We start from the raw sequence: 27,479 nt of genomic DNA on the forward strand, positions 1-27,479 counted from the left end.
GCTTCTTCTCCTCTCATCACGGATGAGATCATTAGACACACGTCCCTCTCCTCTTTACCAGGGACGTTGCCGCCGCCCAGGTGTTCGATGTATTGCGCGTGTGGGGGGGTTTCAGTATCGCGACTGTTCTTTGTTCATCCTGCCGCCAGCGTCGCCCGCCTGCGCCCATCCCGCACCCCACCGCCGCCCATCCCATCGGGACCTACTGCCGCAACGCTTATATTCCTCCCGCCGCCGACCAGACCAGCTACTCCACCACCTTATCCGGTCGCCGCCGCACCGTCGCTCCGCCCCGCCACCGACAAGACTCGCGAGGTGCCCAGCCACGGCGCTGCGTCCACCGCCAAGACTCGTGATGTGCCCAGCCACGGCGCGGCGCCCACCGCCGAGACTCATGATGTGCCCAGCCGCGGCGCGGGTGCACCATTGAGTCGCCGTCGCGTTTGCGCAAGCAGAAGCCGCAGTCGCCTGTAGGTGAATTTCTTGCTACATCCTCCTCCCTTTCCCCTGTCCTATCTCTTTAAGCCCCAAGAAGATTCCAAATTGCAGTGCTATTATACGTCTAATTAATGGTGTCTAGCTAATTACAATACCTTCTGGATTGACTTCTTGACACTTGATGTAGAGAACTGTCGGTGATCAGTTGTGATCTTTAATTAAATTAGTCACAGGGAACTGTCACTGCATTGAATTTGGAAGCCGAATAGTGCAATATTTATGTCTTCCAATTTCTGGTCTGTACTCTGATTATGAATTTATACACTATTTCAGCTCTCCAGTGTTAGGTATTACTATTCTTTCCCTGGTGGGTGGAGAAGAAATTACAAGGGTAGTAGTGTCAGGAAACAACTAAACATGATTCGAATGATCCGAGCATCAAAATTACTGGTTAAAAGACTTAGGAATTAGTGCATGAGAGCTAACGAAATGGAGTGATATAACTTGGTGGTGTAGGCTGTGCTGCTTATGGTTTTACAGCTGCGGAGATAGGAAAGAGTCGATGAATGCTCAAAGGATCACTTACAGGTTGCGAAGGTACTTTAGGTAGGTTTTGGCAGAGCTGGTTCAGGTGATGTTGATGGTGTCATTTTATTATCGTGTATACCATGTCTGACATCCATTTATTTTCGTACATCTGAAGATCTATATGGTTGAAATCAAGAGAATAAAAAGGTGCAAATCAGATTTGGGATCTCACAGAGGTATTAATACCGGTACATTATGCATTTGTTAAATTTTTGGTCCTTTCTTTCCATTGGCTGTAACAAACCACAGGTGAGATGGTTTACAGTTTGTGGCCTCTCAGAAATTCCCATCAATTATTTCAAGCTTTTTGTTGTAACTTGGATAAATATTTCAAGTTATTTTCGGCATACTTTCTGAATGGTATTGCGGTATTAATATAAGCACATTGCACTCTTTAAGTTTCTGCATCATTCTTCTATGTACGATGTCACATATGAAGTAATCTAAAATTTGTGTCCCGTCAAAGAATTGCAGAGCAATTATTTTCAGCTTCTCCGAATATCAACTTGGATCTGATCTGTTTTACTCGTGGAGCGAATATCATTTGGCATTAGGTGTAAATACTCCTTTTAGTGCAGAGAATAAAAATTCCAGTGACAACTATACATGCTGTTTTGAATTACCATCACTGTTAGCTGAGTGAAGCAAGAAAAAGTATTTTGAGTTGTATATTGTTTTCTCTTCGCTGTGATATGTTTGAGGTCTCTTTTTTTCTTGGTCTTCATGTTGAATGAAATATATCATAAATACATATTGATGATATCACAATCTATGTTTGATGACCAAACCGAGGTGACAATACAATAAGAAATCTAAGGTGACAAATATTACTCAGTGCTCTGTAACTTTGGTTTAGAGTAGGTCAAAATGATCAATTGATCATAATAGTTACTCTTAGTTTTAAACTAAGAGATAAAACCATGTGCCAGCAATTAGCAAGTGTTAGATAGTAAAACTGTGTACAAACTTCTTCATCCATGTGATTTGTAGGTGTTGTCACAACTGAATAGTTAATATGGGAAGGTGTAACTGGAGACAGACTTGTACCTAGCGATCAGTTGAAAGACTTGTATTTTATCTAGCATAGACAAATGTGATGCTTCTACAGCTATAAGGTGCAGAGAATATACTTAATTTCCCATTAGTATCACTCACTTTTATTCATCTTGTATCAGGAGCTTGATCTTCGAGTGGCTGGTTGTGTTTGTGTGTGTGTGTGCCCCTAAGGTAAGTCATCATAGCTGGGAGCCTGGAATTCATGGACATGCTAATCTAACAGTGTGATATTAGAAGATTTCCCCTTGGTGAGGTCCTACAAACATTCATGAGTTGGTGTGGTTGTGCCAACCAAATTGTTTCGCATGGAGATTTCTATTTGACATCCTTTATCTGCTTCATTGAAGTAACTGATGAAATTTAATTATTTTGTCAACGATATAAAATATCGAAACATATTAGTTGTTTTATTACTCAATCTAAGTGCTTCCCCTTTTCCACATAAATTACTGCCAACAATCCTAAAAAAGTTTGATCATGGCGGAGGGAAGACAGGCATACAGTTTGACTTCTCTTGGCACTGATTTCTTTTGCGGCGCTTCTCAATAGGATCAATATTTGTATTATTTAAACCCCACTGTCATTTTTTCTTCAAGAACTTATCTAGCAAGTGCCTCTAGAAGTTTTTTACGGACTGTAGGTGATGACTTCATTTCTGACTTATCAATTTAATATCGTGTGTAAAGTCTCGACGTGAAAATAAACTTGGATGCTGCTGCTTTAGTTTTCAACGCCAATTGACGGTAATAAAAAACAATTTGCTTGACAAATATAGTTCTAAAAACATGTTCTATATTTTAAGACGTGCACGCTCACTAGTTAGGTGTAGATAGATGTAGATGTAGATAGATCAGATCCTTGCGGATTTCCATTCGCGAGACAAAGGTTGCCTTCGCAGTTTCGATCGATGGCTCCATATCATATCTGGTTATCAGCGTTGTCCTCTTCCCCGTGTCCTGCAGTTTTGTGTTGTGCGCATATGTACAGCAGGTAGTACTACTACGGACTACGGAGTACACTATGTCCACAGAAGATGTCATCGTATTGTGTTTCCTCGCAGAACTCCTTTAAAACCAAACTACCACGACTGCAGGTAGCCATGTATAATACTTCCTTCCTCTGTCCTAAATTAACTGTCGTGAATTTATACAGATTCTTATACGAACGGAGTGAGTAAGTAATAACCCGAGCTGGTTTTGAAGCCACACACCAAACCCTTCTTCTCCTTCCTTGTCCTCCTCCTCCCGACCTTCACTCGTAGCCAAGCTACCCCTTTTGATTCTCTTTAGTTCAAACAAATGAACTAGTTTTCTAAAAAGTTATGTCATTTTAAAATTTTATTTCATTTGATTGAACTAAGAAGCGTCGATGGGTACCCTGAGGGTCCCAGACTTGCAGCTCTAAAGCTGCCTAGACAGTAGACACCGTCAGATGTACACAAATGGTCACCAGGAAGCTGGCCTTGGGCTCCCTCTTCCACACCAAGGCCGCCAAGGTCGACGCCACCTCGTCGTCATCAACACCCCGCGACCCGGCCGCCGCGGCACCCGCATGGGCGTGGCCGTCCTGCAAGCTCCCCAGAACGCAGTCCTTCCACCACGCCGCCCCACCGCCGCCCGGCGCTCCAAGGACACTCGCCTCCATCTTCCTCGACTCGGCCGAGAGCTCCTTCACGAGCTCCTCCGCGCGGCAGCACGAAGACGACTGCTCCGCCGACGACAGCCTCTCCTCAACGGCGTCCGAGGCCTCAGCTGCGGGCGAGGCTGACGACGGCGCCATCGTCGTGGGAGGCCTCCGCATCCGCTCCTCCGACCGGCTCCTCTTCGACCCGGCGGCGGGCGCGTCGGCCACGAGCTCCATCCTCGAGGAGAAACCGTGGGCCGCCCGCGCCCGTGCCCGTGACCACGAGGTGTTCGTGGGCGGCCTGGCCGTGGCGTTCGAGTCGGCGAACCCGTACCGGGACTTCCGGGCGTCCATGGAGGAGATGATGGACGCCGCGCACGGCGTTGGGGCGGGCTTCTTGGGCTGGGGCTGGGGCTGGCTCGAGGAGATGCTCGGGTGGTACCTCCGCGCCAACGGCGAGGACACGCACGGCGCCATCGTGGCGGCCTTCATCGACGTCATAGTCGCCATCGCCGACCGGCAGGCCCGCTGTGCGTGCTCGTCCCGGAGTTCTTCGTGCACGTCCGTGGATCGAGAGTTGGGGGAGGAGCCCCGATAAGACGAAGCTAAAATACTCCGGTGTAATAACAGCCTCTGTGGCTCTCGTCATTTGTGTTGAGGTAAACTACTGTCGTGTCGATCAGTAGTACCTCGGTGGTATCAGCATGAGCGTGCGCATGTCAACTTTGTTGAGCCAAGATGCATGAAAATGAAAATTGCAGAGTCGGTTAGTCAATTAGTAGACGCTACTACTAGTCCTAGATCCAGATATATATCTTGATTCTTCAACCGAACACTAATCTGGACCGATCAGAAGCTCTGATGGTGGCGCACCGATGCACGCGCGTATGATCAACGGGAGTTCGTGACGTGTTCTAGACTTCTAGTAAAGAAAATCACAGTCGTATAAGTGAACGACAAAGTACGGACTACGGAGCTGGTGCACCAGGACAAGGTGAAAACTGCAATAACTGGTGTAGTAGCGTACAAAACATTCAAAAAAGTGGCGCGGCCATATGGTTGTGCCTGGCCTAGGAGCTGGCTAGCTAGCCAAGTTCGCAATGATCACGATGCAGGCGAGACATGGACGTACAGTATGCCGCGCCAAGAGTAGCAGTTGTCGGGAGCGTACTATTTGCTTTGTACACTTGCGTATACTGCGAGTCAGTGATGTCAAAGGTACAACGGGGACCGATCGGCCGCGCGCACACGTTCAGTAACCCTGGTTTAGACAGGCTACCAGACGACCTCTTTGCACGCGTTATGTACCAATCACGCGGCCAAATCGACCGCACAGGGCCGCGTTTTTTTCTTGCATTTTTAATCTGTTTCGACTTTACTGCAGTTCACGAGCGGTTACCGATCGACCGAACTGAATAACTTCGTCGGAGAAATATCACCGACCGGTGACTCGGTGAGGCGGAGAGTGTTTTTTTTTTTTTTAGCGCAAGGCGGACTGGCGGAGAGTGTTTGGGAAAGGCAGACGACGGCGCTAGGATCCGCCGTACAGAGCTGGAGTTCTGGCCAACCTAGGGCCTTTTTAAGGATAGCCAGCCCGCCGAAAGGTTACTTGGGCTAAGATTTCCTTTTAAGAAGTATTGGTTGGGCTACGTAAGATGTCCACCTAGCTAGCATTGAGGCCATACCCATACGTTCACTCTTACTGGAGCAGTATCGTTCCATGGTCTGTTTTCTAGTACGGGCCATCTTGGGAGCGCTCGCAAACCATACGTGATACGCCTGCAGCCCAGGGACCATCCTCCGGTTTCTCCATCCGGCCCATCCTGCGGTTCGGTGGGTGATGTCCTTAGCTGGATTTTTTTCTTCTTCTTTTTTATTCTAAAAAAACAGGGTTCCTTAGTGTCTTGTTTGTAAGAAAAAAAATTAAATCTAAGTCGACGAATCAGATCTGTTGAATTAAAATTTAGGAGTCATCCTCGCTCTCTCCTCTCACGCATGACATCGTGGGATTAAAATCTAACGATCGAACACGTCAACTGATTTCGAACTAAAAATCAGTCAAGTTTCCAATAGCAATACCGATTTTTTAAAGACTTTAACAAATACATTTTCTAAGCACCATAATAAGTTGCAACTAGTAAAACGAGTGGTGCTATGTGAACAAGTTTTTTGAAAACAGACATGATATTATGGTTCATGTCTGTTTTGAACAACTTATTACTAGTTTCTGAGCAGAATAAAGCTCCACCGAACCAGTTTGATCTGACAGGAATAATCATCACATTTTCTCCCGTCTCAAAGGACCCAAGCGGACGTAAGATTACGTGCAGGCGTGCAGCAGTGCATGTGGCTAGATTGACCATCAGTGCGGTGCAGCACGTACGTTGACATTGTCAGGCCAATTGAAATCACAGGAGAAAATCGTTCTCTTCAGGAGTACTAGTTGCGTCGTTTGCAATGAGGAGGAAAACAAACAATACGATCACAGGCTGGACGGTGACGAATGGCTCAGCCCATTATGATGCTCTGGACGGGTGTGGTACCGTGGGATCCAAAGGCGCTGACAGCGTCCACGACTCGATCACGTAGTCACAGGTGACAAGAACAGGGCTTCAAAAAGAAAAGGAAAAAGAAAAATAAATGAAACCAAGTCACAAGATAGGGCCAATCGGGATTGAAACCGTACATGCAAACCAAATCCAAGTGCACGGGCTACTCCCGTATGCCCATAACGACCCGTCGCGCGGGTCGTGTGCGTTGCGCGGACGGCCGCCGCCCGCCCGCCGCGATGTGTGTTGCTCGCGCTCGCTTCGGCATTTCGTGGTTTGCACGCGCGCCAGGCGCTAGCTAGCTCACGCGATTTGGAGCGTACGGCCGGCGCTTCTTCCCGTGACACGCCCCACTTTTTATGACCCTGTGAGCATTAATGGACGTGTTACCTCGCCTCGCCCCGCGCGGGGCGGCTCGCTCGCTGTCGCTGGCCCCCGCCTCTCGGCTCGGACAAAATTAACCTCGCACTCTCCGGCCGGACGCGGACGGGCGCTCGGCATGTAGCGCCGCCCACTGTGAGACCCTGTCAGGGTCCCCCGGCCCCATCGAACTCCTGAGAAGAGAAAGAGTCCCCCACCTACGACGGCCGGCCGGGCCGGGATGGCTAATGCGGACGACAGTCGTCGATCGACATGACTTATTGGCAACTTGTCATTCATTTGCGGTTGCACCCCGGCCCAGGCTAGCTGCCCCGTGATGCGGCATGCCCACGGGGTCTTGGGTCTTGCACGTTCTCTCTCGACCTTCCGGATAGATAGGCTAAGGCACGCATACGAGCACCACACGTACACGTAGGGTCAGTCCGTATATATGTACTCGTGTGTGGTTCCTGGAGGACTATATAGTAGTACAGTATACGTACGCTCAACAGAACGTATTCGGTTTCAGCCTGCACTTGTGATGTAACCTGTACGTCTTCCATCAATCGGCATCCATTAATTCATGATTCATCCATCCATGCATGCATGCATGCATGTGATGTGTCGTTGGCAGTACTAGGACAACACTTGTTCGGAACGGTCATACAGGAGGCAACAAGGAACTTAATTACGTGACCCGCAGTACTCGTCTCTCCTTGCTTGGATTTGAAGCGTGAAGCTAGTGCTTGGGCGGCTCGATTTAATTGTAAATGCCAACACGACCAATGAATGTGATCATGAGATTTCACATGCATGCGTTGTCAGTGCATGCAGCTTCAAGCTAGTGTTGCTGTGGCATGCAGTGGCACACAATGAATTAATCAGATCGATCGAGCCCCATGTATTGATCGTCGATCGCTCGCTAGATCTATGCATGGCTGGCACAAGCAAGTTGCTGGCACGTACAGTGGTATCCTAATGAGGTCCGCAACAGAAACACAGGCGTTCAATTGTACATTTACTACGTTATCCCAGGCTAGTACACGTATAGTACGTTTGTGACGTACGGGAGCAGTAAAAATTTGGCCAGTTATAATACGAGCAGGGAACTGTAGTTCCTTGGACCTTTTGGTCAGGCCTGCCTGAGACCGTGAAGAAGAAGCACTCAAACCCACACAGTGCAAGGCACTGTGTCGAGATCCAGCCGTTGATTGGCATGCGCGCGCGCCTATCTCAATCCGTACCTGGGTCGATCGCAACAGTTGTAGTAGAGCCTACTGCATCCGTCAGTTCGCCCCCACAGTGAAACAACTGGATGCTGGACGCATGTGAGCCCAACGAACCCAAACAAGGACGCAAGCAGTTGCATCGGTCGGCAGGAGCTTTTGAGCTTTTGCATGCGGTTAAACACGGCTCTCAATCGCATCATCGATTCGCAACAACAAAACACACACACGAACAACACGAACGAAAAGGGCATGAAAAGGAAGTAGTCACAGCACGCACGTATTAGTACATTTGACGGGACCGAGCGCAAACGAATCGCAACAAAAGCAGCGGTAAAACCAGTAAACACCACCACTGCAGTGTCAGTGAAAGCTAGCAGTACGAACTCGCTCGCACGGACTCGGTGTCTCCTGCTAGCTTAGCTTGCTAGCGCGGGCAGCAGCTCAAACACAACAAGTACTGGTAGTATATCATTACACCGCCACGGCGCCACGCGCGCGCATCATTACATTACATGAATCGGTCGAACTATTGAAGTACATCACATTGGAGCTAGTACATCATCGTGCGTAGCGTTTCAGCTTAGCTTGAGCTGAAGACTGGACGCACGCCTCGCCGGGATCTCCATTAATAATCCTCCCGGCCGGCCATGGTAGTTAACAAACCTGGTGATCAGCTGGTGCTAGCAGTAATTAACACTAGTGGTTACACAACACTAAACGGTAGTAGTAGTAATAATAGTATGGTGATATAGGTGATCGAGTGCGTGCGTGCATGGCGCCGTGGCGTTGTAATGCTGGTTGGTTGATTTGATTGACCAGGGCAGGGCAGGGGCAGAGCACTGAGTGAGGGCAGCTAGCTAGAACTGGCAAGGGGAAGGAGGCGAGAAGAGGCCGTTGCGGGTCCAGAGGTCGGCGAAGGCGTGGAGGATGAGCGGGTGGTGGCGCGGCGAGTTGAGCGTGAGGAACTGGTGGAGGAGGTCGTTGAGGTCGTCCCACGCGTAGATCTCCTTCTCCACCACCATCTGCACCATCGACTCCCTGAAGTCCTCGTACGGCTCCGCCGATTCCACGGCCACGGGCACGCTCTCCCTCGCCACGCGCCCGTACGCCGCGGCCGCAGCCTCCTCTTGCTCCTGCTGCTCGGCGCGCCTGCGCCGGCGCCGCTGCTGCTGCCTGCGCCGCCGCCTCGTCTCCGGCTGCTCCGGCGCCGGCTGGCGGCGGTGCGCCGACGGCGGGTCCTCGTAGAGCGAGTTGTTGGTGAAGGACGCGGGGCCCCAGGAGGCAGAGTCGGTGGAGGTCGTGGCCGTGGTGCCGCTCAGCCCGCCCACGGTGGTGGCCGTGAACGCCGTCGTCGTGGAGCTGGAGGAAGCGTTGGTGGGCGACTTGGGCTTGCCCCCGGCGCCGCCACGGAACGGCAGGGAGGAGGAGGAGAAGAGGGAGAAGAGCTTCGGACGCCGGCAGTTGCAGCCGATGTCCACCACCGGCGGCTGCCGCAGCGTGAAGCCGCTCCTCCTCGACGACTTGCTCGACATGGACGGACGGCAATGTTCAGGCTAGGCAAACACAGCGAGGAAGGTGTCCTTCTGAGTGAGCTTCAGAGCTAGAGTGTGTGTGGCCTTGGGTTGAGCTTCTATTGTTGTTGGAGCTTGGAGCGGGGAGTGGTGGTGCTATATATTAATGGGGCGCCATGTGAGAGCGTGAGTGAAACGATTAAATGGCGAGTAAAGAGTGAGTGACATGAACAGTACTACTGAGGTTGGGGAGGAGGAGGAGGAGGAGGAAGAGGGCGGGCTGGGCATGTGAGGAGGATAATTACAGGTGCAAGGGGAACGAGGGTGAAAAGTAAGCTGAGACAGTGCAAAGGAGTGAAACGCCACGGGAGACAGACGTGTGCACGTAGATGTCCAGATTGCAGTACCATGCGTGTGCGCCATCATCGATCACTGCATCGTTTTGCAATATGTATCCAGATAGGATCCTGGGAGGATCACGTCATAGGGGCTACGAGGGCTAGCTGCAGATGTGTGCATGCATAAGTGGTTCATCAGTGCGAGGGTGACTGGACTGTGGGTGGTTAATTTTCTCGCAGTGAATTCCGGGCAGGACGCAAACACTACTGTGGCTGGGATGGTAAAAATCTTGTCACGGTTGGTAATATGGACGAGAGGCTGTTGAGTTGACCAACTGTGCATGTGAGGACAAGCTGGCCATGCTGCTGGGCGCTGGCCCAGCACCAATCTTTTTTCTGTTGCAGAGATCTTTTCCCAACTTATTGTACTACAGTACTCACTGGACTGAACAATTGGCTCTTTAAAATAGAGTCGGTCTGTGGCGTCATATCTGCATTTTTCTGCTATATATTCTCCTCTACTCTGGTGGCTTTAAAGAATTGGCTTGCGGCACTAGCTACCGGACAAAAGCAAACCATATATTGTTAGTCTGTTACAGATAGAACGATCAGTACGTGGGTACGTTCGTGCCAGCGGATATATGAAAATTATAAAACCGAGCAGAAACGAGAAGGACTGAAACGACGGCGAAGAAAACTGCGTCCAAGATCCTCTCAGGATGCTGTGCTGCACATATGCCCGGGTCAAATGAACTGAAGATCTGCTGCAACTCTGCTCGAAATAAACAACACTGCCGCGTGCATGCACACATAATTCGTACCAATTCATTTTTTTTGCAGTACGTAGTGCACTATGTCGAGATAGATTTCTTCCTCCCGGACTCGCCTCGCCCTGCGCCGCATGCATGCATGCCCTCTCACTGTCAGGCACGGCAAGCACAGCAGTACGGAGTACATCGATATATCGATCCCCCAACATAAAATCCGTCGCAGTGTACATGGCTGGATCGAGACATGTTCTGGCATGAGAGTGTAAATGAGAGGCGATCTCCAACACGATCTACGGCATTGATGTACGTGGCCGGCCTGGTGTGCCTATATCGGTCTCATAAAGTGTGCGCCTCGAGGGGAAATTATGTTGTCTTAGAACTGCACGCTCCAGCACAGCAGCTTGTGCAGGAGTGCGTGCGCCCTAGCTTTAGCTATCTATACGACGATACCGCCTATACATAGTACTAGTACGCCCTGGTAGCTAGGCTTGCCGGAAATGCTTGTGCGTACGCACGCGCCATCTTGCATTCATCTCGAAACTGTGCGGTGAAGTCACCCTTTTCCTCCTTTCCATGGCCGGCGCCGAGAAAAGACGAAGCTGCGTGCGCGGAGCTAGCAACCTTGGTCCACGGTCCATCAGTCTCACCAACGCAGGCGCGCGTAGCGATCTCGGGCTGTTCACTCCATCGATCGATCGATCTCTTTCTTTCATGTGCGGTTCCGGCTCTTTTTCTAGTAAGTACAAGTACTAGCTCAAAAGAAAGTTTAGCGGGAGGAAAAATGGAAATGCACACGAGTACCAATATTAACCTAATCATGGTCACATGCGGCCGCGGCGCTGGAAGAGGATCGCTAATCATTCCCAGATCCAGAAGAATTTGACAGCTACTAGTACACCTACGAATCTGATATGCTATTCTGACACGATTATGTACTTAATCAAGTCATGACAACAGCTAGGATTAACATACGTACAGTACATATATAGAATAGGGAGCGATCGCGGCCTTTGAGAGCGAAGTCAAATTTAGGGTTCCGCGGGATCTTTCCGGTGCTGTTAGCTAGTAATTATTAGCCGTCTGAGGCAATGCGCATGCTTGGGAAGGGTTCACAGTCACAGAGAGAGTATAGAATCAGTAGGAGGGAATAGAATAGGATAGAATAGAAGCCTCCATTTGTCAGTGCATCGGGCGCCGTGTACGGTGATCGAGGTTCCACGCATTGCATTCATGCACTGGGGCGCTTAATCTCGAGCGGGTTCTGGCTGGGTTTAGTTAATGAGCTGTCGGGGTCGTGGAGCTCGATGCTCGTGGCCGTTCAAACCGGCCGGACGGGGAGCACGGTGCACTACGCGGGGTTGAGCCCATGCATCCGCGGCGTCTCCTCGTCCTCTCTGGCCTGCCTGGATCGCGCGGCTTGTCAGGTTTTAAGACCCGTCTAATCGATCCCAATGCACGCTGCCCAGACAGACGATTTAATACTACGCCCTGCGCATGGCCATAGGCAGTTAGTATTTAAAGCGATCCTGATTAATTACTCACACCGCGCACCAGATTTATATTACCTACTACCTGTTGTTCAATGGAGTGTAGGGCTTGTAGTCTATTGAAATGACAAACTCACACCGCGCACCAGATTTATATTACCTACTAACTGTTGTTCAATGGAGTGTAGGGCTTGTAGTCTATTGAAATGACAAGTGTGTGTAAATGAGTGTCCCTGTCACCATGTGTGATGTGTGTGGGAGGCTTACTGGCTCCGTCTACAAATAAATGAATTTTTAGGTTTTACGTTTGAATCAAAAATATTTTAAATTACCTCTCGATTTTTTTACTAGAGTATCATTAGATTGACCGACTTTATTAGAAGATATTAGCATTACTTATGACACTAAAATAGTATCCTTAGATCCGTTTTGAAAATAGTTTGGTAATATACCAATTTGATGTCACGTGTCTTGTTATTCATTTCTACAAAGTTGGTCAAATTAAAAATTTCACTTAGACCAAAACATAAAGTACATTTATTTGTGAATGGAGCGATTATATAGGGTCTTTGGAGCCTCAATGCATTGCTCTGGCCTTGAACCCTATCCTGGTTGCATTCAATCCGTGTCTATCTGATGTTCTGTGTACTGTACTAGTACTCCAAATGGTTTCATGGGAGCCTGGGAGGGACGTAGCTTCTCTGCATCGATGCATAGGCAAGTCAGCTTATGCATTATTAGTAAGATAAAACTGAAGGCTAGGTCGAGTTTTTTTTTTCAGAGAAGGCTAGGTCGAGTTAATTGCCTTAATTGCCTCTAAATGAGTACTGTTGCGGGTCTACGTACCACGAGTCTACGAGTACTCTGCTACTCCTTGTACTCCTCTACTTCGTGAGTAGACTAACGTTCGTATCGGAACCAGTTTAGTGCTAAGATCTGTCTGTACTCTGTACTGCCGTGTGTGAAGTGTACTTGGTGTACAACTGCACGGTGAGGCGATGATGCATATATGGGCCTATCTCAATACAAATGGCCCGAGACAACACTGTTTTTTAGTGGACAACTAATATTTGGGCTGGTGTCACAATGGGCCACAGCCCAACTTGTCCACCTTGACTGATTCTGGCCACTCCCTCCCTCTCCCCCCCTCTCTCTAAGACTGATTCTGGAAAAAACTAATTTTGCGAGCTTAATACGAGGACGAGCTGTGGAACATGCTAAGAGTTTCTCACCTGCATCGTACTCTTGATATGTTACTCCTTAGTTGATTTGTACTACTACGAGTATCAGTATGCCGCTTGTGGACTGCAACATGCGTTCTCGGGGGAGAATCAACCGAGCAGAGGTGACGAATTCTCAAGCGAAACAACCAGACCACAAGAGTCAGCTGCCCCCGTCCACACATCATCTGGAGAAGGAAATACTGTAAATATCTCACCATTTCGTCTTTCGTGTGTGCCACACAGTACAAGTCTAGAAGAGCGTTGACGACAACTCGAGTCTCCGGAGACACAAAACCAGACCTGCCGTTTTCACTCTCGCTGGCAATTAACTTAAGACGGGGAAGACCGGCAAGTACTTGTTTCCCGACACACGTCTCAACCCTGAACATTTCGCCACGGTAAAGTGCCATTTCCGCACAGCGTCTGCTGACTCCTTGCGTTACTTGGCATAGCCGCCAGGGACTCAGCGAGGGAGGGACGAACGATACACACAGATCGTCGTTGCCGTGGAACAGGGGAAGAAATGGCCGACGCCGGCGGCCTGGAGCTCGCCGCGGTGCTGACAGGCGGGTTCTTCGTCGTGTTGCTCGTCCTGCTCGCCGTCGTTCTCGTCAGGCGGTGGTGGCGCGGCCGCGAGGCCGCAGCGTCCGGCCGCGGCTTCGTCCTGTTCGGCGTCTGTTTCCCGGAAGACCGCTCCCAGCAGCGCAGCAGGACGTACCGGCGACGGGCGTCGCGGGGCGGGGAGGCGTCGGCGGGCGACGATGAGGAGCCTGGCGAGAGCGAGCTCGCGAGGTGGAAGAAGCTTTTCGGGGGGCCAGCCAGGTGCCTGTCCACGATAGAGGAGGGGACGGAGAAGGGCACGCCGGCGGCCACGACGCCCGCGTTCTGCAGTCCGCCGCCGTCGCCGGACCGAAGAGACGGTAGGACGACTCTCCAGGCGGTATAGCTGGCGCGCTGCGGAGTTGAGGCTTGCCTTTTCTTTCTCTTGTTCCGCGTTCGTGATGAGTTAGTGAAGCCAGATTGAGCACATAGTTCATACAGGGTTGGAAGTAGCGATAACTGCACACCAAAACCATGCAAATAACATTTATGAATCTAAATAAGTCTCATTAAATCTATCATGAGATATAGTTCTTAGTATATTTATTTGTTATCTAAATATTAAAACATTTTTTATAAATTTAGCCAAACTTTAAATTTTTTAACTTCGAACAAAACTAATGGCTAGTTTTTTTCGGCTTCCTGGACCGACTTCTCTGAGCAGCTGTCCTCCCCTAGTTTTTTGAAAAAGCTGCCACCTAAATTTGCTTAGGCTACCAAAATAGTTTGGCCTAAACTAATTTGAAAATCTAGCTAAATTTGTGATGTGGTTTCTTCACGAAGCTAGGTGAGGGCAACTTCTAAGAGAATCCATTCCTACAATCCGAAAATAACGCACCTTAAGACTTTAGATTTAGGAACGGAGACACGACCATTTACTGTACATGCAGCCTGATCAATCAGCACGCAGAGACTGAACAAACGCAGTTTTTCTCCATATCGACAAAATCTAAATATATGTAGATCAGGCATTGTGCATTTTTGGATTGGCGGGACCTGAACTGTAGAAGCAAGGAAGACAACTGCAGACTGTTTTACAAGTCGAGCCACCAAAGCTGACTAATCAAACACTGGAAGTCTGGAACCAACCATCAATCTGCACCACAAGAAACCACTACAAAACAAACAAACTGGGCACTAGATCGCCATCGTCGCCATGGACCATGGAGGGGAATATGCGCCGGATGAGAAGGTGGAGCTGCTGGGCACATGGTCGAGCCCCTATGTCTTCAAGGTAATTTGGGCGCTGACGATGAAAGGCGTGGAGTACGAGTACGTCGAGGAGGACCTGAGGAACAAGAGCGGCGCGCTGCTGTCGCTCAACCCCCTGCACAAGAAGGTCCCCGTGCTGGTCTACCGCGGCAAGCCGGTGGCGGAATCCGACGTCATCGTCGAGTTCATCGACGAGGCCTGGAAGGATCGCGGCGGCGGCGGCCGTATCCTCCCCGAGGACCCCTACGAGCGCGCCATGGCGCGTTCCTGGGTGATATTCGCTCGGGACGTGGTAAGTACAGTAGCAAAAGTTCCCCTTCTCTCCCTTCCTCTGTTCCGACTTCGCACATGACCTGAGGCTCTGAGCGATCTGCAGCTCTCACCGCCGATCTGGAAGTGGTTCACGGCGCCGGGCGAGGAGGAGCAGGAGGGCGCGCGCGAGGCCGCCGTCGCGCAGCTGCTGGTGCTGGAGGAGGAGCTTGGCCGGAAAGAGTTCTTCGCCGGGGACTGCGTCGGGCTCGTCGACCTGTCGCTCGGCGCGTTGGCTTACGTGATTCCGATATACGAGGAAATCACTGGCACACGGATTGTGACCGAGGAGAGGCTTCCTTGCCTGTCCGCGTGGATGGGGAGATTCTTGAGCTCGCCGCCGGCGAAGGACCACCTGCCGCCGCTAGAGAAGCTGAAACTCAGGTACCGAGCCATGCGTGAAGCTTTTCTGAAGATCGGCTAGACGATGATGTCTACGTATTCCGTTAATATGCTTGGCTACTTTATCTTTGGATCGAGATTTTAATATACCATCACCTAATATTTGTGTTGCACACCTTTGACACCTTCAGTTCTTTTTTTGGGCAACTCATTGCTGCGATCTGCTTACTAAATTGCAATATCGCCATAGTTTTTTTTAAGAGTATCAGGAGGCCAACAGGCCACCTGGTTCCATTACTGATAATGAAACCAAAGTAAATTGTGCAACGTTAAAGGCCACAAAAGTAGACTGCTACGGTACAGCAGGGAAAGTAACACAGTAAACAGGAATAAGGCAGCGCAGCATTCATCAGGTAGCATCATCAGGAACCGCAGGCTCGATGCACTTGACTGGGGTGTATCGGGACAGCATCTCCTGGAGGGTGATTGCTGCGCGCCGGGCCAGCTGTAAGAAGTTCATTTTGCTGCAGTTTGAAAAACTCGTGCACTTCGATATTTTGCCACTCTTGCCGTACACTGACTTCGATGAAAGAGTAAATTTCAGAAAACCACACTTCTTGGGACACTCGTGTCATCGATCCACATTTAACGCAAAACCGTCCGCAAAACTACAGTTTTTGAGGCCATTTGTCTCACTTAGCCTGAAACCGGCTTCGGAAGCGGTTTCACTTGAATCCCGACAGGTGGGGCCCGCAACCGTACCCGACCCGTTTATCCAGATATGTAAAACTGTAATATGTATCCCTTGTTTATCTGAAATGGCAGCATGGTTCAGTTTGCATTTTGAGTACGGAGCAACACCAGGATAAAACACAACATTGCATATAAGGTTCAGAAGTGCATTTCATATAAGGTTCAGAATACCATTTCAGATTACATGTCTCAGAGAAGTACCAAAATATAGAGTTATGTCTCAGAGAACTACCACTTCAAATGACATGTCTTAGAGAAGTACCACATCACACTTCATAACTGTTCAAATTAAAACAGCAAAATAACTTAACATGGACATCTTTCAGTCACTCGGCATTTGCACCCCTTGAGGCTGTGAAGTACTGCATAACCCTGCTCCCTTTTGCTTTCCCTCTTCCTCTGACTGGTGTCAATTTGCTCCTTGAACTTTGGCCCTGGTCAATTCCTTGAGTGTACCTTGCCGGTAGTGTACTTGCAGTTGTTCTAGTTGGCCTAACAGATGGCTGTGGTGCAGTGCTGGTAGATGCCCTGGTTGCTGGAGCACTTCTAGCAGGTGTTGGGGCTCTGGTACCTGCTGGCTTTGCTGATGTTGGTGGTGCAGTGCTTGTAGATGCCCTGGTTGCAGTAACACCGGCCCTTGGAGGCTTGAATGCAGTAGCTCTAGCTGGTGGAGCAGCAGCTCTAGCCCTTTTTGCAGCTCCTCTGGTGCCAGTAGCACCAATTCTTGCACTGCCTTCAGTTTGAGTGCTATGCTGTGATGGAGCTGGTGGTGCAGGAGCTGCTTGTCCTTCTCCTTCAGCTGGAAACCTCCTATTACTCTGAAACAAATAAACTTAAATTGAAATTTGCATATGTTCAAGAAATGGGACTAGTAAGCAAAATAATATAAGAAATTAGAGTTTAGGTAGTACCCTGTGATGTGTCTTTCTCATGGCTAAGTCGGGTCTCAATGGTACATCACATGATGTGTACCTGTGGCCTTGCCTTTTACAATTTGAGAGGTGCCAGTAGCGAGCCTGCCTTTTCCTCTAGCTTCATCCTTGCTCTTCCTCCTGTTCTTTTTCTTTCTTCCAGGGTGTACTAAGAAAACAGGTGGGTTAATGTCTTCATATTCAGTTTTGACCCAGTCATGTTTGCCAGGTACAGGATAGACTGTCTCATTGTGTGTCTCAATATACATGGGCTTCTTGAAAAAATCTGCATCATAATCTTCTGGATGTCCCTTTGCCTTATAGATTGCACATACAACATGCTTGAAGGGAAGGCCAGTGAGATCCCATTTCCTACACCCACCTGTGCTAGCTTCCAGGTTGATAGGAAAGGTTCTAATCCCTGAAGTGATCTGCCATAGCCCTTTTGCAGCACACACATGCCTACATAATTTAGAGTTTTTCTTCTCCAGTTCTAACTTTTCTGCATAAGTTGGAGTAATTTCCCACTCTACCTTATGTATCCCTACTCTTTTGGCCTCAAACCTAGCCATTAGCTTGGTCTTGATTCCATCAATCATGGTCACAATGGGTTTGTCCCTCACAGAAATTATGAAGTTGTTGAAAACCTCACTCAAGTTGTTCACAACTAGATCTGTCTTACAGTTGGGTATCCATAGCATGTCTGGCCCAATGTTTAGGTGGAATTTTGCTTAACCATTCCCATGCCTCCTCACTTTCCTCCTTAAGTTTACCCATTGCAAGATCAAAATATTTTTTGCTAAATGAATAAGCTGCTGTATCCATGTGTGATTTCAAGTCCCCTCCCCTAAACCCAGCAATCTTAAAGTTGGCATAAATGTGCCTGAGGCAGTATCTTTGCTCACATTGTGGAAACACAATTTTGAATGCAGTGAGTAGTCCCTAATGAATATAACATAATTAGCACATTGTGATAGCATTAACTACCAAGACCATAATGCATATAAATAATAAGCACATTGTCATAGCATTAACTACCAAGGCCACAATACATAGAACATTATTAGCACATTTATGATAGATGTACCTACCTTTTTTCTATCTGACATAAATGTCCACTTGCCAAATTTCCCTTCATCACCACCAAGGCCATACTTGAGCCGCTGAAGGAACCAACACCAAGAATTAGTATCTTCTTTTCCCACAACAGCAAATGCCAATGGAAAGAGGTTGTTATTTCCATCTCTTCCACTGGCTGCAAGCACTTGGGCTCCTGTAGTGAGCTTCACAAAACAACCATCAACTCTTGTAGAAACATGAACACATTAAATAGCAGTTTATTGTAGTAACTAACAAATTATGTACTACTTAAGTGTAACAAGGAATTATTTACCAATGAATGATCTGCATCCATTGATGAACCCCTCCTTCTGTGCATTCAGCATGTAAAATAACCCATGAAACCTTGGATTCATTTGGGGACTTGGGTTGGGAATTGTTCTGACGATTGCTCTGGAGCTAGGGTTTGTATTGATAACAGTTTGAAGGTAATCCCTGATCCTTAAGTACCGTTCCTTGTGATTACCAAGAACAACTTCCTGTGCTCTAGCCCTTGCTCTTTAAGCCATCTCTTGCATTAAGTGTGGGTCGATGACACGAGTGCCCCAAAAAGTGTGGTTTTCTGAAATTTACTCTTGCAAAAAAGACTGATCTCTGTGTAGTGCACAGTCCAATCTTTGTATCGTGCTAAGTTTCTAAACCATTACATTGCTCCTTTTGTAAAAACTTTTGTTTTGATAATGTCGGAAAATTGCGGAGCACGGCTGCTCTTAACGTCCATAGAAGATTAGCAAATCACATTTGTCCAGGTAAAGGTCCTGTTGACGAGCCTTGTCCTGTTGGACCATAGCTGTTAGACCAAGTCGATGGTCTTTGTCATAATCGGCAATTCAAAATTCAAAACTCGAATTGAGAAGCCAAAGTAAAGGGGGAGGCTGTGCTGATGATACGACTGTCAGACCGTGGGGCACGTGTCGAGCTCCTATTCCTTCTCCCGCCTGCCAGCTCACCCACCCCCTTTCGTTTCCCGCCATTTCCAGCCCAGAACAACTCTTGAAGCTTCTTGCGTTGCCCAAGACACAGAGAGATAGAGAGAGAGAGAGGAGGTGACCGACATCACCGCCCCCAACCCGTTCGTCCATCCATTGTTTTGCTCTCTTCTGCCCTCCGTCCGCCAGCCACCCCATCCACCACCTCTACATCAACGGTAAGCTGGCCTCAATCAAGCTTCTACCTTTCCTGTGTCCCGTGTCCATTAGCTCCTTCACCAGAACCGGCGGGGTTAGGGTTTTGCTGGAGCGCGATTCGCTTCCGATTTCGTGTGGATTGTGCGTGAGGGTGGGAACGCGTCCGATTCTGGATTTGGTGCCGATTTGGCTGCGTCGATTCGATTTGCACGTCGTGAGTGCGTCTGACGCTTGCTCCTAGGGGGTAATTTCGGGTTCGTTCTTCGATCTGAGCGTCATGGGTTGGGTTCGATTTGACTCAAAGTACCTCTTTTATCCAGGTGACAGTCTGAGAACACAAGCTGCAACTTGCCCCCACCCGCCCAACATTCCTCAGAGCCAAAGACCGGTATGGATGTCAGGGGCTAGTAAAAAAAGATGATCGTGTCAGGATCATGCTTTGTAGTTTTCACTTTCTGTATTTGAATCGCGCAACTACACTGGCTGTTCTACACACTTCAAATGGATTTTAGGTCTACAGAGGTTCAGCTGTCTTAAAACATACAAGCCACCGCGGCCACAATCTTTCCCAGAGTCTAGGATTCAGCTAAGCACAAGAACTAAGCTGATAAAAGCATAACGCCGCAGCCAACACCAGCTCGGATGCAAAGCAGCGAAAGGCACAACTAAAAACACTTCAGTGCACCAAATAATACACTTCAAATAGATATGACCTAAATAATACTGTTGCTTATTTTTATCTATCTTCTAGATCAATTCTTGAAGTGCAATGTTGTGGCGACCCAGACCCATAAGGATCTGAATCTCTGTGTATTCTGTACTAGTCCCTGGATCAATAACTAGTACACATAGTTCCAAGATGTATATCACAACACCTATCCTTTATTTCATCAAATAGGATAACAAGATCCATAGTATTTTATTACATGGCGGAAATCCCAAATGGCAAATAAAGATAGAGTCCATCAACGCCCACAGGCTTGTTGAGTATAGACCCGCGACCCTGCGTAACCTTTCTTCATATGTCGACATCTGCACATGACACGTGCAGGTCAGTACATTGAATATACTTGCAAGTTACACCTGTGAGGTTAGCAGAAATGCAAGTACATGCTTAAGGATAAGTCCTGAGTAAGCTTCAAGGGTTTCTTTACAAAAAGCAAGTTTTCGATTTTGAGATACTCATAGATAATCTTTTCTTTAAAAAAAACTCTATCTCTAGAATTTCATAGAAAATAATTTTCAAATGTATTTATGGTCATCTGTGGATACTGTTGCACGACCTAGCTATGCACTCTGGGTCATGCTGATGACACTCATATAGCATCCCTTCATCCCAACTATGCACTCTGGCCTCATACTGCTGACGGCTCACATAGTATCATTCTGGACCCATTCTGTGGATACTGCTCCATCAGGTCAAAACAGTTTTTGGATTTTGAAAACAAAACTAGAAGATCTCCTCATATCCAGACTTAGTAGCTCATAGTTCGCCCGTAACCAGGGGCATGGCTAATTGATTAGATTGACACTCTCGAGAGGTTTGTACACTTGACACAATCAGTCCAAGGTGTTGCCTGACGACAAGCGTGCGCAACAGGTAAAGATTGTGACGAAGTCTTTCACTAGAAGCCCCCTATGCTTAGTCCTAGCACCGCCCGCCCCCAATGGACACACTGGCCCCTTTCCGGATGACGGTTCCAATGCAAGGGTTTCCCGCTAGTTACTCAACTAAGTCAAAGCCCATAATAGCAAGTGGTTGTATGGTAAGCCTTTGGGTGCATGGAAAGACTTGAACCTTTTGCTACTGGACGGTGGTCCCCACCGAAAATCCTGAGTCTGCACCCGTTACGGGGTTACAGCTCTTGTAGACAACCACATATGGTCAGAAACATACCACTCCGTCCAGTCAAAACATTTTTGGGGTTTTATTTTAAGAAAATACTTTTCACAAACATACTCGCTCAATCACTGAGCTCATTATTTTTCAAAAGACTTTGTACCCTCCCGATACAATAAATAGCATGCAAACATTTTGAAATAAGCATAATATAATCTTAGGTTGACAATGGGAAAGGGTTAGGACCTCTAGGCATACTACATAGGACATGGCTATCAATTTGCAAACGCATTTTAAACATACTTCATCAGTAAATAATCCTACACATGCATGCTTATAATTTATGAAGCAAAGTAGCATATGCCAAAAATATAGGATTCTAGATGATCAAAAGTGTAATTTGCCTTGTCCTGTGTTGATAAGTACTTCTTCTTCTTCTTCACGACACTCAGGACAATCGCACTCCGAATAGTCTACCGTGAAGAACGAATAACAATAATAAATAAATCGTTCGGTAACTCCAAATAACTCCAAATGAAAATCCAATAAGCAATTATGTGAAAATTAATTAACATAGTAACTAAACGGCATATAAGAACTGTTAGGCAAATCCTTGGTATAGACCTAAGAGGCAGGAAAAAGGTGTGGTTTCAAAAGGAGTTGAAATGGTTAAGTCATTGGCTGTTAACATATACAACCTTCTATGGATGAAAGGATATTGTATATGAATAAGAAAAGATGTGGAAAGTAATATGGATTGTGGAGTGTGGTGTAAGATTCACAACAAAACAAGAATAATCCATTTTGGATCTGTGGGTCAAAAGATGTGGGCTTTGGAAAAAGCCTAATCACTGTGATAGTGTTGACAGATACCTAGTTTGGTTGATCATGCACTATTGGGGCTCTGTCGGTAAATGTGCACGAAGTGGACTAACTGGTAGTACATGATCTACTCTACGATCTACGGAAAGTTTCAAACTAAATGGTTCTACTAACAGAATTGGTTGGCTTTCGAAAGATAGCTACTCTAAAACAATGTGCTGAGAATACAGATTTCTAATGAAGACATAGATTCCCTATTGGGTTGGGAATTGTGAACAATGGTGTAACATCCCAAAATTTCAAACTCTTTCATATGCATTGCATCCATGAGCATTATGCCACATTTGCATTTTTGAATCAAAATTTGAATTACAAAAGGCTTTGAAAAGGTTTTATTTCATTTTAAAACCCTAGTATTTCACCCATTTGAGCCTTGGATCTTTAAACCATTAGGGTTTGTCTATAAAAGGGGTTTATTGCATAAATAAGCTATCCCACAATTTTTGGATATTTATTTGGAATTGAAATACTATTTTATTCAAATATTTATATAGCCCTAAAGGCATTTATAGGGAAAAGGTATTTTTATATATTTTATTTGGAAGGGAAATTAGTCCCAAAAGTTGAATCATATTATAACATGATTTTACAAAATTTTCTGGAATTTATTTGGATCAATTTGGAGTTCAAAATCAAAAGATATCAAAGAAATCAGAAAAAGAAAAAGAAAAGAACAAAAAAAAGGAAAACCGGACCGGACCGGCCACTTGGGCCGAACCGGCCCAGCGCGACCGACCAAGCTGGCCCAGCGCCAGCGCGCGCGGAGCCACCGACAGGCAGGCCCCACCTGTCCGGGTGTTTGTCCCCGAAGGTAAGAGCCGGCAGTCACGCCGCTCGTCCGCGCCGCCATCCCCGCCGCGCCCGTCAGCTCCGTGCTCCCCTCTCCTTTCCAAGCGCGGCTCTATAAAGCCCGAGCTCCCCCTCGTCTTTCCCCTCTTCCGATTTCGCAAATCCCGCGCCCACGCTGCCCCGATTCCTTGCCAGAGCTCGCCTCTGCCGCCGCCGTTTTTCCTTCGCCGCCGCCGAGCCTCAAGGTCAGAAGCGCCACCCCGTGCTTTTTTCTTCTTCCCTGTTCATCGCGGACCTTTTGACACGCTGCTTGTCCCGTTTTGTGCACGAGAAGCTCACCGTCGACCACCGTCCGAAGCTCTACCGCCCGCCGCCACCTTCGCGTCGTCCTAGGCGTGGAACTCGGCGTCCCCGAGCGCCGCCGACCCCGTCATCTCCTTCGTCTCGCCAAGCCGCAGCTTCCCCGCCCTTTCCCGAAGCCCGAGGACCCCGGAGCAGCCGCGCCGCCGCCTCGAGCCGTCGCCGCTGCCTTCTTCCTCACCTCCGGCCGGAAACCCTAGCCGCCGGTGAGCGCCCCTCCTCCCGTCCGTCCGATCAAATCCCGACGGTTAGGATTAGATCTTTTAATCAAAGGGGTATGGGTTAATCTGGACCACCCGTGTTATGTTAATGAGATCCAACGGCTGAGATTAAATCCCAATCCGAACAAGTACGCGCGAATAGGAAGCTGCCACGTGTCACATCATTTAAATAAAGAAACATTTCCCCGGCCGAATTAAAAGGAACTTTTGCAAAAAAGCCCCTAGAACTTCAAATGCTTATAACTTTTAAACCACTGGGCCAAATTTGACAAATTTTACCTTTCTGGAAAGCTGTTGACCTGTAGAATCTTTTGGCATAGTTTAAGTTTAAATTTGAACAAATTAACCATAGTCAAATTACAGAAAGGCTTTTAATGCCATTTAAATCATATCTTTTATTTTAGAAATCCTTTTTAATTGAAACTAGTGCCCAAAAATTTGTATTATTATCCTCTGTCCATTGGGATAGAGAAATAATTTTTTTAATTAAATTAATTGGCTTATGCCAATAAAACTTTAATTTAGGGTTTTAATCCCTTGTTTTTGTATTTTGTTTTTAAACCTAATGCAATAATTTTAATTGCTAATGCTTTGGACCAGTTGATCACCCGAATAAAATCAACCCAATCATGTCACATGTTTTGAATTGTATCATGACATATATCTCTTTTTGATTGTATTGTGTGTTTATGTATGCATTGTTCGTATTTGATTAGTTTTCTCGGAGAACGAACTTTGTGATTGTGAAGAGTGCTTGAATACCAACTGCTATCAAGGCAAGTTCACTTTGACCATCATCCTATTATTTTATTATGCACTAGATTTTATTAGTTGCATTGTTAGGATTATTATTGTATCTATGCTAGCTATGATCTCTCCTAGTAGTATAGGATACCCTTGCGATGTCCTTACCACCAATTGCCATCGTAGTAGTAAAATGCTAAGCTATGATAATATATGAGGGTGGTATTATTACAATGTGATGTTATTGAATTAAAGTATGGTTTTCCTAGTGTATGGCAAAACAAGTAATTCAATGAACCGTCCTGAGTGGGCTGCTTTGAGTATTTGAGATGTATGCGACGTCAGGTCCATTTCTATAAGTCGTTTCGCCATTTCTATGGGAGCGCCTGCGTCGCAAATGTGGGATGCCACTCGGGGTAACCAGAGACTGGAATAGTTTCCTGTTTAGTAGCTTCCAGTACAACCACATGGTATTATGGGCTTTGACAGGATGGATGTAAGAAATACGAACCTGAATCCGAGGTGACATCGGTATGTAGCAGTGTAGGTTGGAACGCGTCCCTCAGGTGGTCTGAGGGAATATGTTCTGAAAATTCCTGTAATCGATGCCGTTGGTACTCTACCCTGAGGACAACAAGGGATTAACACGTCGATTTCTTGTGGGGAATGTGTACAACCTCTCGAGAGTGTCAAACTAAGTACTTAGCCGTGTTCCCGGTTACGGACAATTATGAGCAACTAGATTTGGGGGCTGCAAGGAAGGTCTCACTCATTCCAATTTCTTAATAAAATAAATGGTTTGAATTGGGTAGGAGCATTGATGTGTCTACTCAATGTGCCTAGGTTAAGAGGAGCATGGGTGTTTTTACCCCGTGTCTAATAGAAATAAAACTATTTGGTTAAAAATGATAGGATGAAACATTGATACTTTTATGCAAATAGCCAAACCCCACATAGCCAAATGTATTGACCATGTAGTGGCTGCAATCAACAATGCAGGTGAATCCGACGATGAGTGAGGTTCGTCGTTGTCTTATGAGTCATGTGCCTACATTCCAAAATGCTCTCACCTTGGAGTAGTGTGGCCCTTATGTTCTACCCCTTTTCCGCTGCAGTTTATGAAACAAAGTTTTATCGTTTTGAAACTCTATTTGTTATGCTGACCCAAGGGGTTATGCAACGTTGTAAGTACTATTAAATTCTGGATGATGCGATGTAATAAAGTACTTTGACCTTTGTATCTTGATATTTCATCATGAAATTGTGTGTGCTAGTGAATCGATCCAGGGATTAGCACAGTAAGCACAGAGATCGAACCCTGCACGGGGACGGTTGCTTCAAATGGATGAAAGGGAAACGTAAGCTATACTTCTTCACAGTACTATCTTCGTATTGTCCAACCAAATTTGAATCATCTCAAACGGATCAAAGGTGTAGAAGCTAAGGACAAAAGAAGATGGCTTGGCCAAAACTGGCAGAATACAGTACGTAACTTCGGATGCATATCTACTGGTAAAGATGGATTTAATCGACAGAGACCTAATTAGATGAAATTAAGAGGGTAATTATATCTTCAAAATGACACTGGATTCATCTAATTAGGAGGTATGGTTCACAAGATAAAGGCTCTGGAAGATACCTAATCAGTACAAAGGTACTGTGGATAGATTTTTCCAGAGAGGATGCGCAAGGGAGGATGGATGTGATCATGTGCAAAAAGTGATGTAAGGTGTAGATAAAGATCTGTTGTATGATCTACAGGTGATTGGAATCCTAAGGGATCTACAGAATAGTCTACATAAATTTCGAAGTATGGCTAATCCAAAAGGAACATGCTGTGAATAGCAAATTCCAACGAATATCCATGCCTTAAGATAATAGGAACGGGGTATACAAAATGATGTGAAATGTAGAGATTTATATGTTCTATAGAACGCAGAAAGAATAGGCTTCAGATGGTCGACGGTTGGAGATACAAAACGTCAGAAAGATAGCTAGGCAATACAGTTGCTGCTGAAAGTTTCTCACCGAAGTAGTTCGCCGGAGCTGGGGAAAACAGCGAGGAAGTCCTCCGCGGGGTAGTTGCGGTCGTGGAAGAAGTCTAAGAGGTCGCGAAGAAGTAGATGACCTCCTTGGAGGTCTTCGGGGCGTCTCCAAACGGCAGTGAGCAGTGCACGAAGTGGCGTCGATATCGATCGTCGGAGGTGGCGCGGCCAATGGCTTCCCGTGATCGCCCAACCTTGTCAAAGATACAAAGGGCAATTACAAGAGTTTCCTGGTCCAAGTAATCGAGGAACGGAGCTTCGGAGCGAGCTCACTTTCAACAATGAAGGCGATGGACGATGGAGGAAGACGGCCATGGCACGGGATGTACAGGGATTTAGAGACAAAAATTTCAACAGGAGAATGAGGGAGGATGGGCAGAGACACAGTATGACGCGGTAGGAGTCTCCTTTTATAGTCCGAGGAGGGAGATCGACTGGTGGATGCTGACGGACGGCATTCAGGACGCGTCGGTTTCCCGGGGCAATAAAGTATGCAAACTGACAACACATTCACTGAATCGGTTCGTGGACGGATGGGTATTAATTTTCTGGTCTTAATTTGAAGAAAAACGCTCGAGATTGAGAAGATCGAAGGGAGATCGCGGCAGCGCGTTCCAGCTTATGTTGCGTGTTCGTCCCCAGGAGGAAGACGAGCACGTGCGCTCTTGGTGGGCTTGGGTAGATCGGTAGTAGATGGGTCAGAGGAAGAGAGGATGTGGCCCAATAAGAAAAAGAAAAAGGGAAAGAGTGGTCTGGTCTGCCAGGGAAAGAGGAATGGGCTGGGCTGCCCCATCCGAAATAGAGAGAGGAGTGGGAAAAGATGGGATTCGGCCCAGGGTAGGTTTAGGTTTTTCGAACCTTTTCCTAATTAAAAAAATAATAGGGATTCAAATATGGCTTTTGAAAATACCATATGAACTCCAGAAAGTTCAAGATAATTTTATTAAATCAAAATATCGAGTATGGTTTTAATCAAAATAGTTCTATCCAAAATAATGTTTATAAATATCTTTTGAAATATCAATAAACACCAAGTGAAACTCCAATAAATAT

General features: G+C 47.1%; 5 protein-coding genes across 10 annotated transcripts; 3 read left to right on the plus strand and 2 right to left on the minus strand.

The window, feature by feature from the left end:
- The first annotated feature begins 329 nt into the window (after positions 1 to 329).
- On the plus strand, positions 330 to 4,483 carry LOC100837251 (transcription repressor OFP13). 6 transcript variants are annotated; one of them, XM_010234300.3, is made up of 4 exons: positions 330 to 470; positions 955 to 1,044; positions 1,142 to 1,202; positions 2,202 to 4,483. In XM_010234300.3, the coding sequence occupies exon 4, from the start codon at positions 3,524 to 3,526 to the stop codon at positions 4,301 to 4,303; it is 780 nt and encodes a 259-aa protein (XP_010232602.1). In that variant the 5' UTR covers positions 330 to 470; positions 955 to 1,044; positions 1,142 to 1,202; positions 2,202 to 3,523; the 3' UTR covers positions 4,304 to 4,483. The 6 variants fall into 6 exon arrangements, with proteins under 6 accessions (XP_010232602.1, XP_024315834.1, XP_014753577.1 ...); XM_024460066.1 differs by having other exon boundaries at positions 335 to 470; positions 772 to 1,044; XM_014898091.2 differs by having other exon boundaries at positions 342 to 474.
- Positions 4,484 to 8,284: 3,801 nt separating this feature from the next.
- On the minus strand, positions 8,285 to 9,703 carry LOC100837558 (transcription repressor OFP8). Its single transcript, XM_003567254.4, has one exon. The coding sequence runs from the start codon at positions 9,373 to 9,375 to the stop codon at positions 8,701 to 8,703; it is 675 nt and encodes a 224-aa protein (XP_003567302.1). The 5' UTR covers positions 9,376 to 9,703; the 3' UTR covers positions 8,285 to 8,700.
- Positions 9,704 to 13,443: 3,740 nt separating this feature from the next.
- On the plus strand, positions 13,444 to 14,312 carry LOC100837866. Its single transcript, XM_003567255.4, has one exon. The coding sequence runs from the start codon at positions 13,696 to 13,698 to the stop codon at positions 14,116 to 14,118; it is 423 nt and encodes a 140-aa protein (XP_003567303.1). The 5' UTR covers positions 13,444 to 13,695; the 3' UTR covers positions 14,119 to 14,312.
- Positions 14,313 to 14,490: 178 nt separating this feature from the next.
- LOC100844756 (glutathione transferase GST 23) lies at positions 14,491 to 15,825 on the plus strand. Its single transcript, XM_003564629.4, has 2 exons — positions 14,491 to 15,276; positions 15,361 to 15,825. Exons 1-2 carry the CDS (start codon positions 14,929 to 14,931, stop codon positions 15,715 to 15,717), a joined length of 705 nt encoding a protein of 234 aa, XP_003564677.1. The 5' UTR covers positions 14,491 to 14,928; the 3' UTR covers positions 15,718 to 15,825.
- Positions 15,826 to 16,513: 688 nt separating this feature from the next.
- On the minus strand, positions 16,514 to 27,126 carry LOC106866172 (atherin-like). The gene is made up of 3 exons (XM_014898923.2): positions 26,410 to 27,126; positions 17,300 to 17,468; positions 16,514 to 17,206 (listed from the first exon to the last, which is right to left on the minus strand). Exons 2-3 carry the CDS (start codon positions 17,318 to 17,320, stop codon positions 16,715 to 16,717), a joined length of 513 nt encoding a protein of 170 aa, XP_014754409.1. The 5' UTR covers positions 17,321 to 17,468; positions 26,410 to 27,126; the 3' UTR covers positions 16,514 to 16,714.
- Positions 27,127 to 27,479: the final 353 nt, after the last annotated feature.

Source organism: Brachypodium distachyon, chromosome 2 (assembly GCF_000005505.3).
Source record: "Brachypodium distachyon strain Bd21 chromosome 2, Brachypodium_distachyon_v3.0, whole genome shotgun sequence".
In the NCBI taxonomy this organism is placed as follows: domain Eukaryota; kingdom Viridiplantae; phylum Streptophyta; class Magnoliopsida; order Poales; family Poaceae; genus Brachypodium; species Brachypodium distachyon.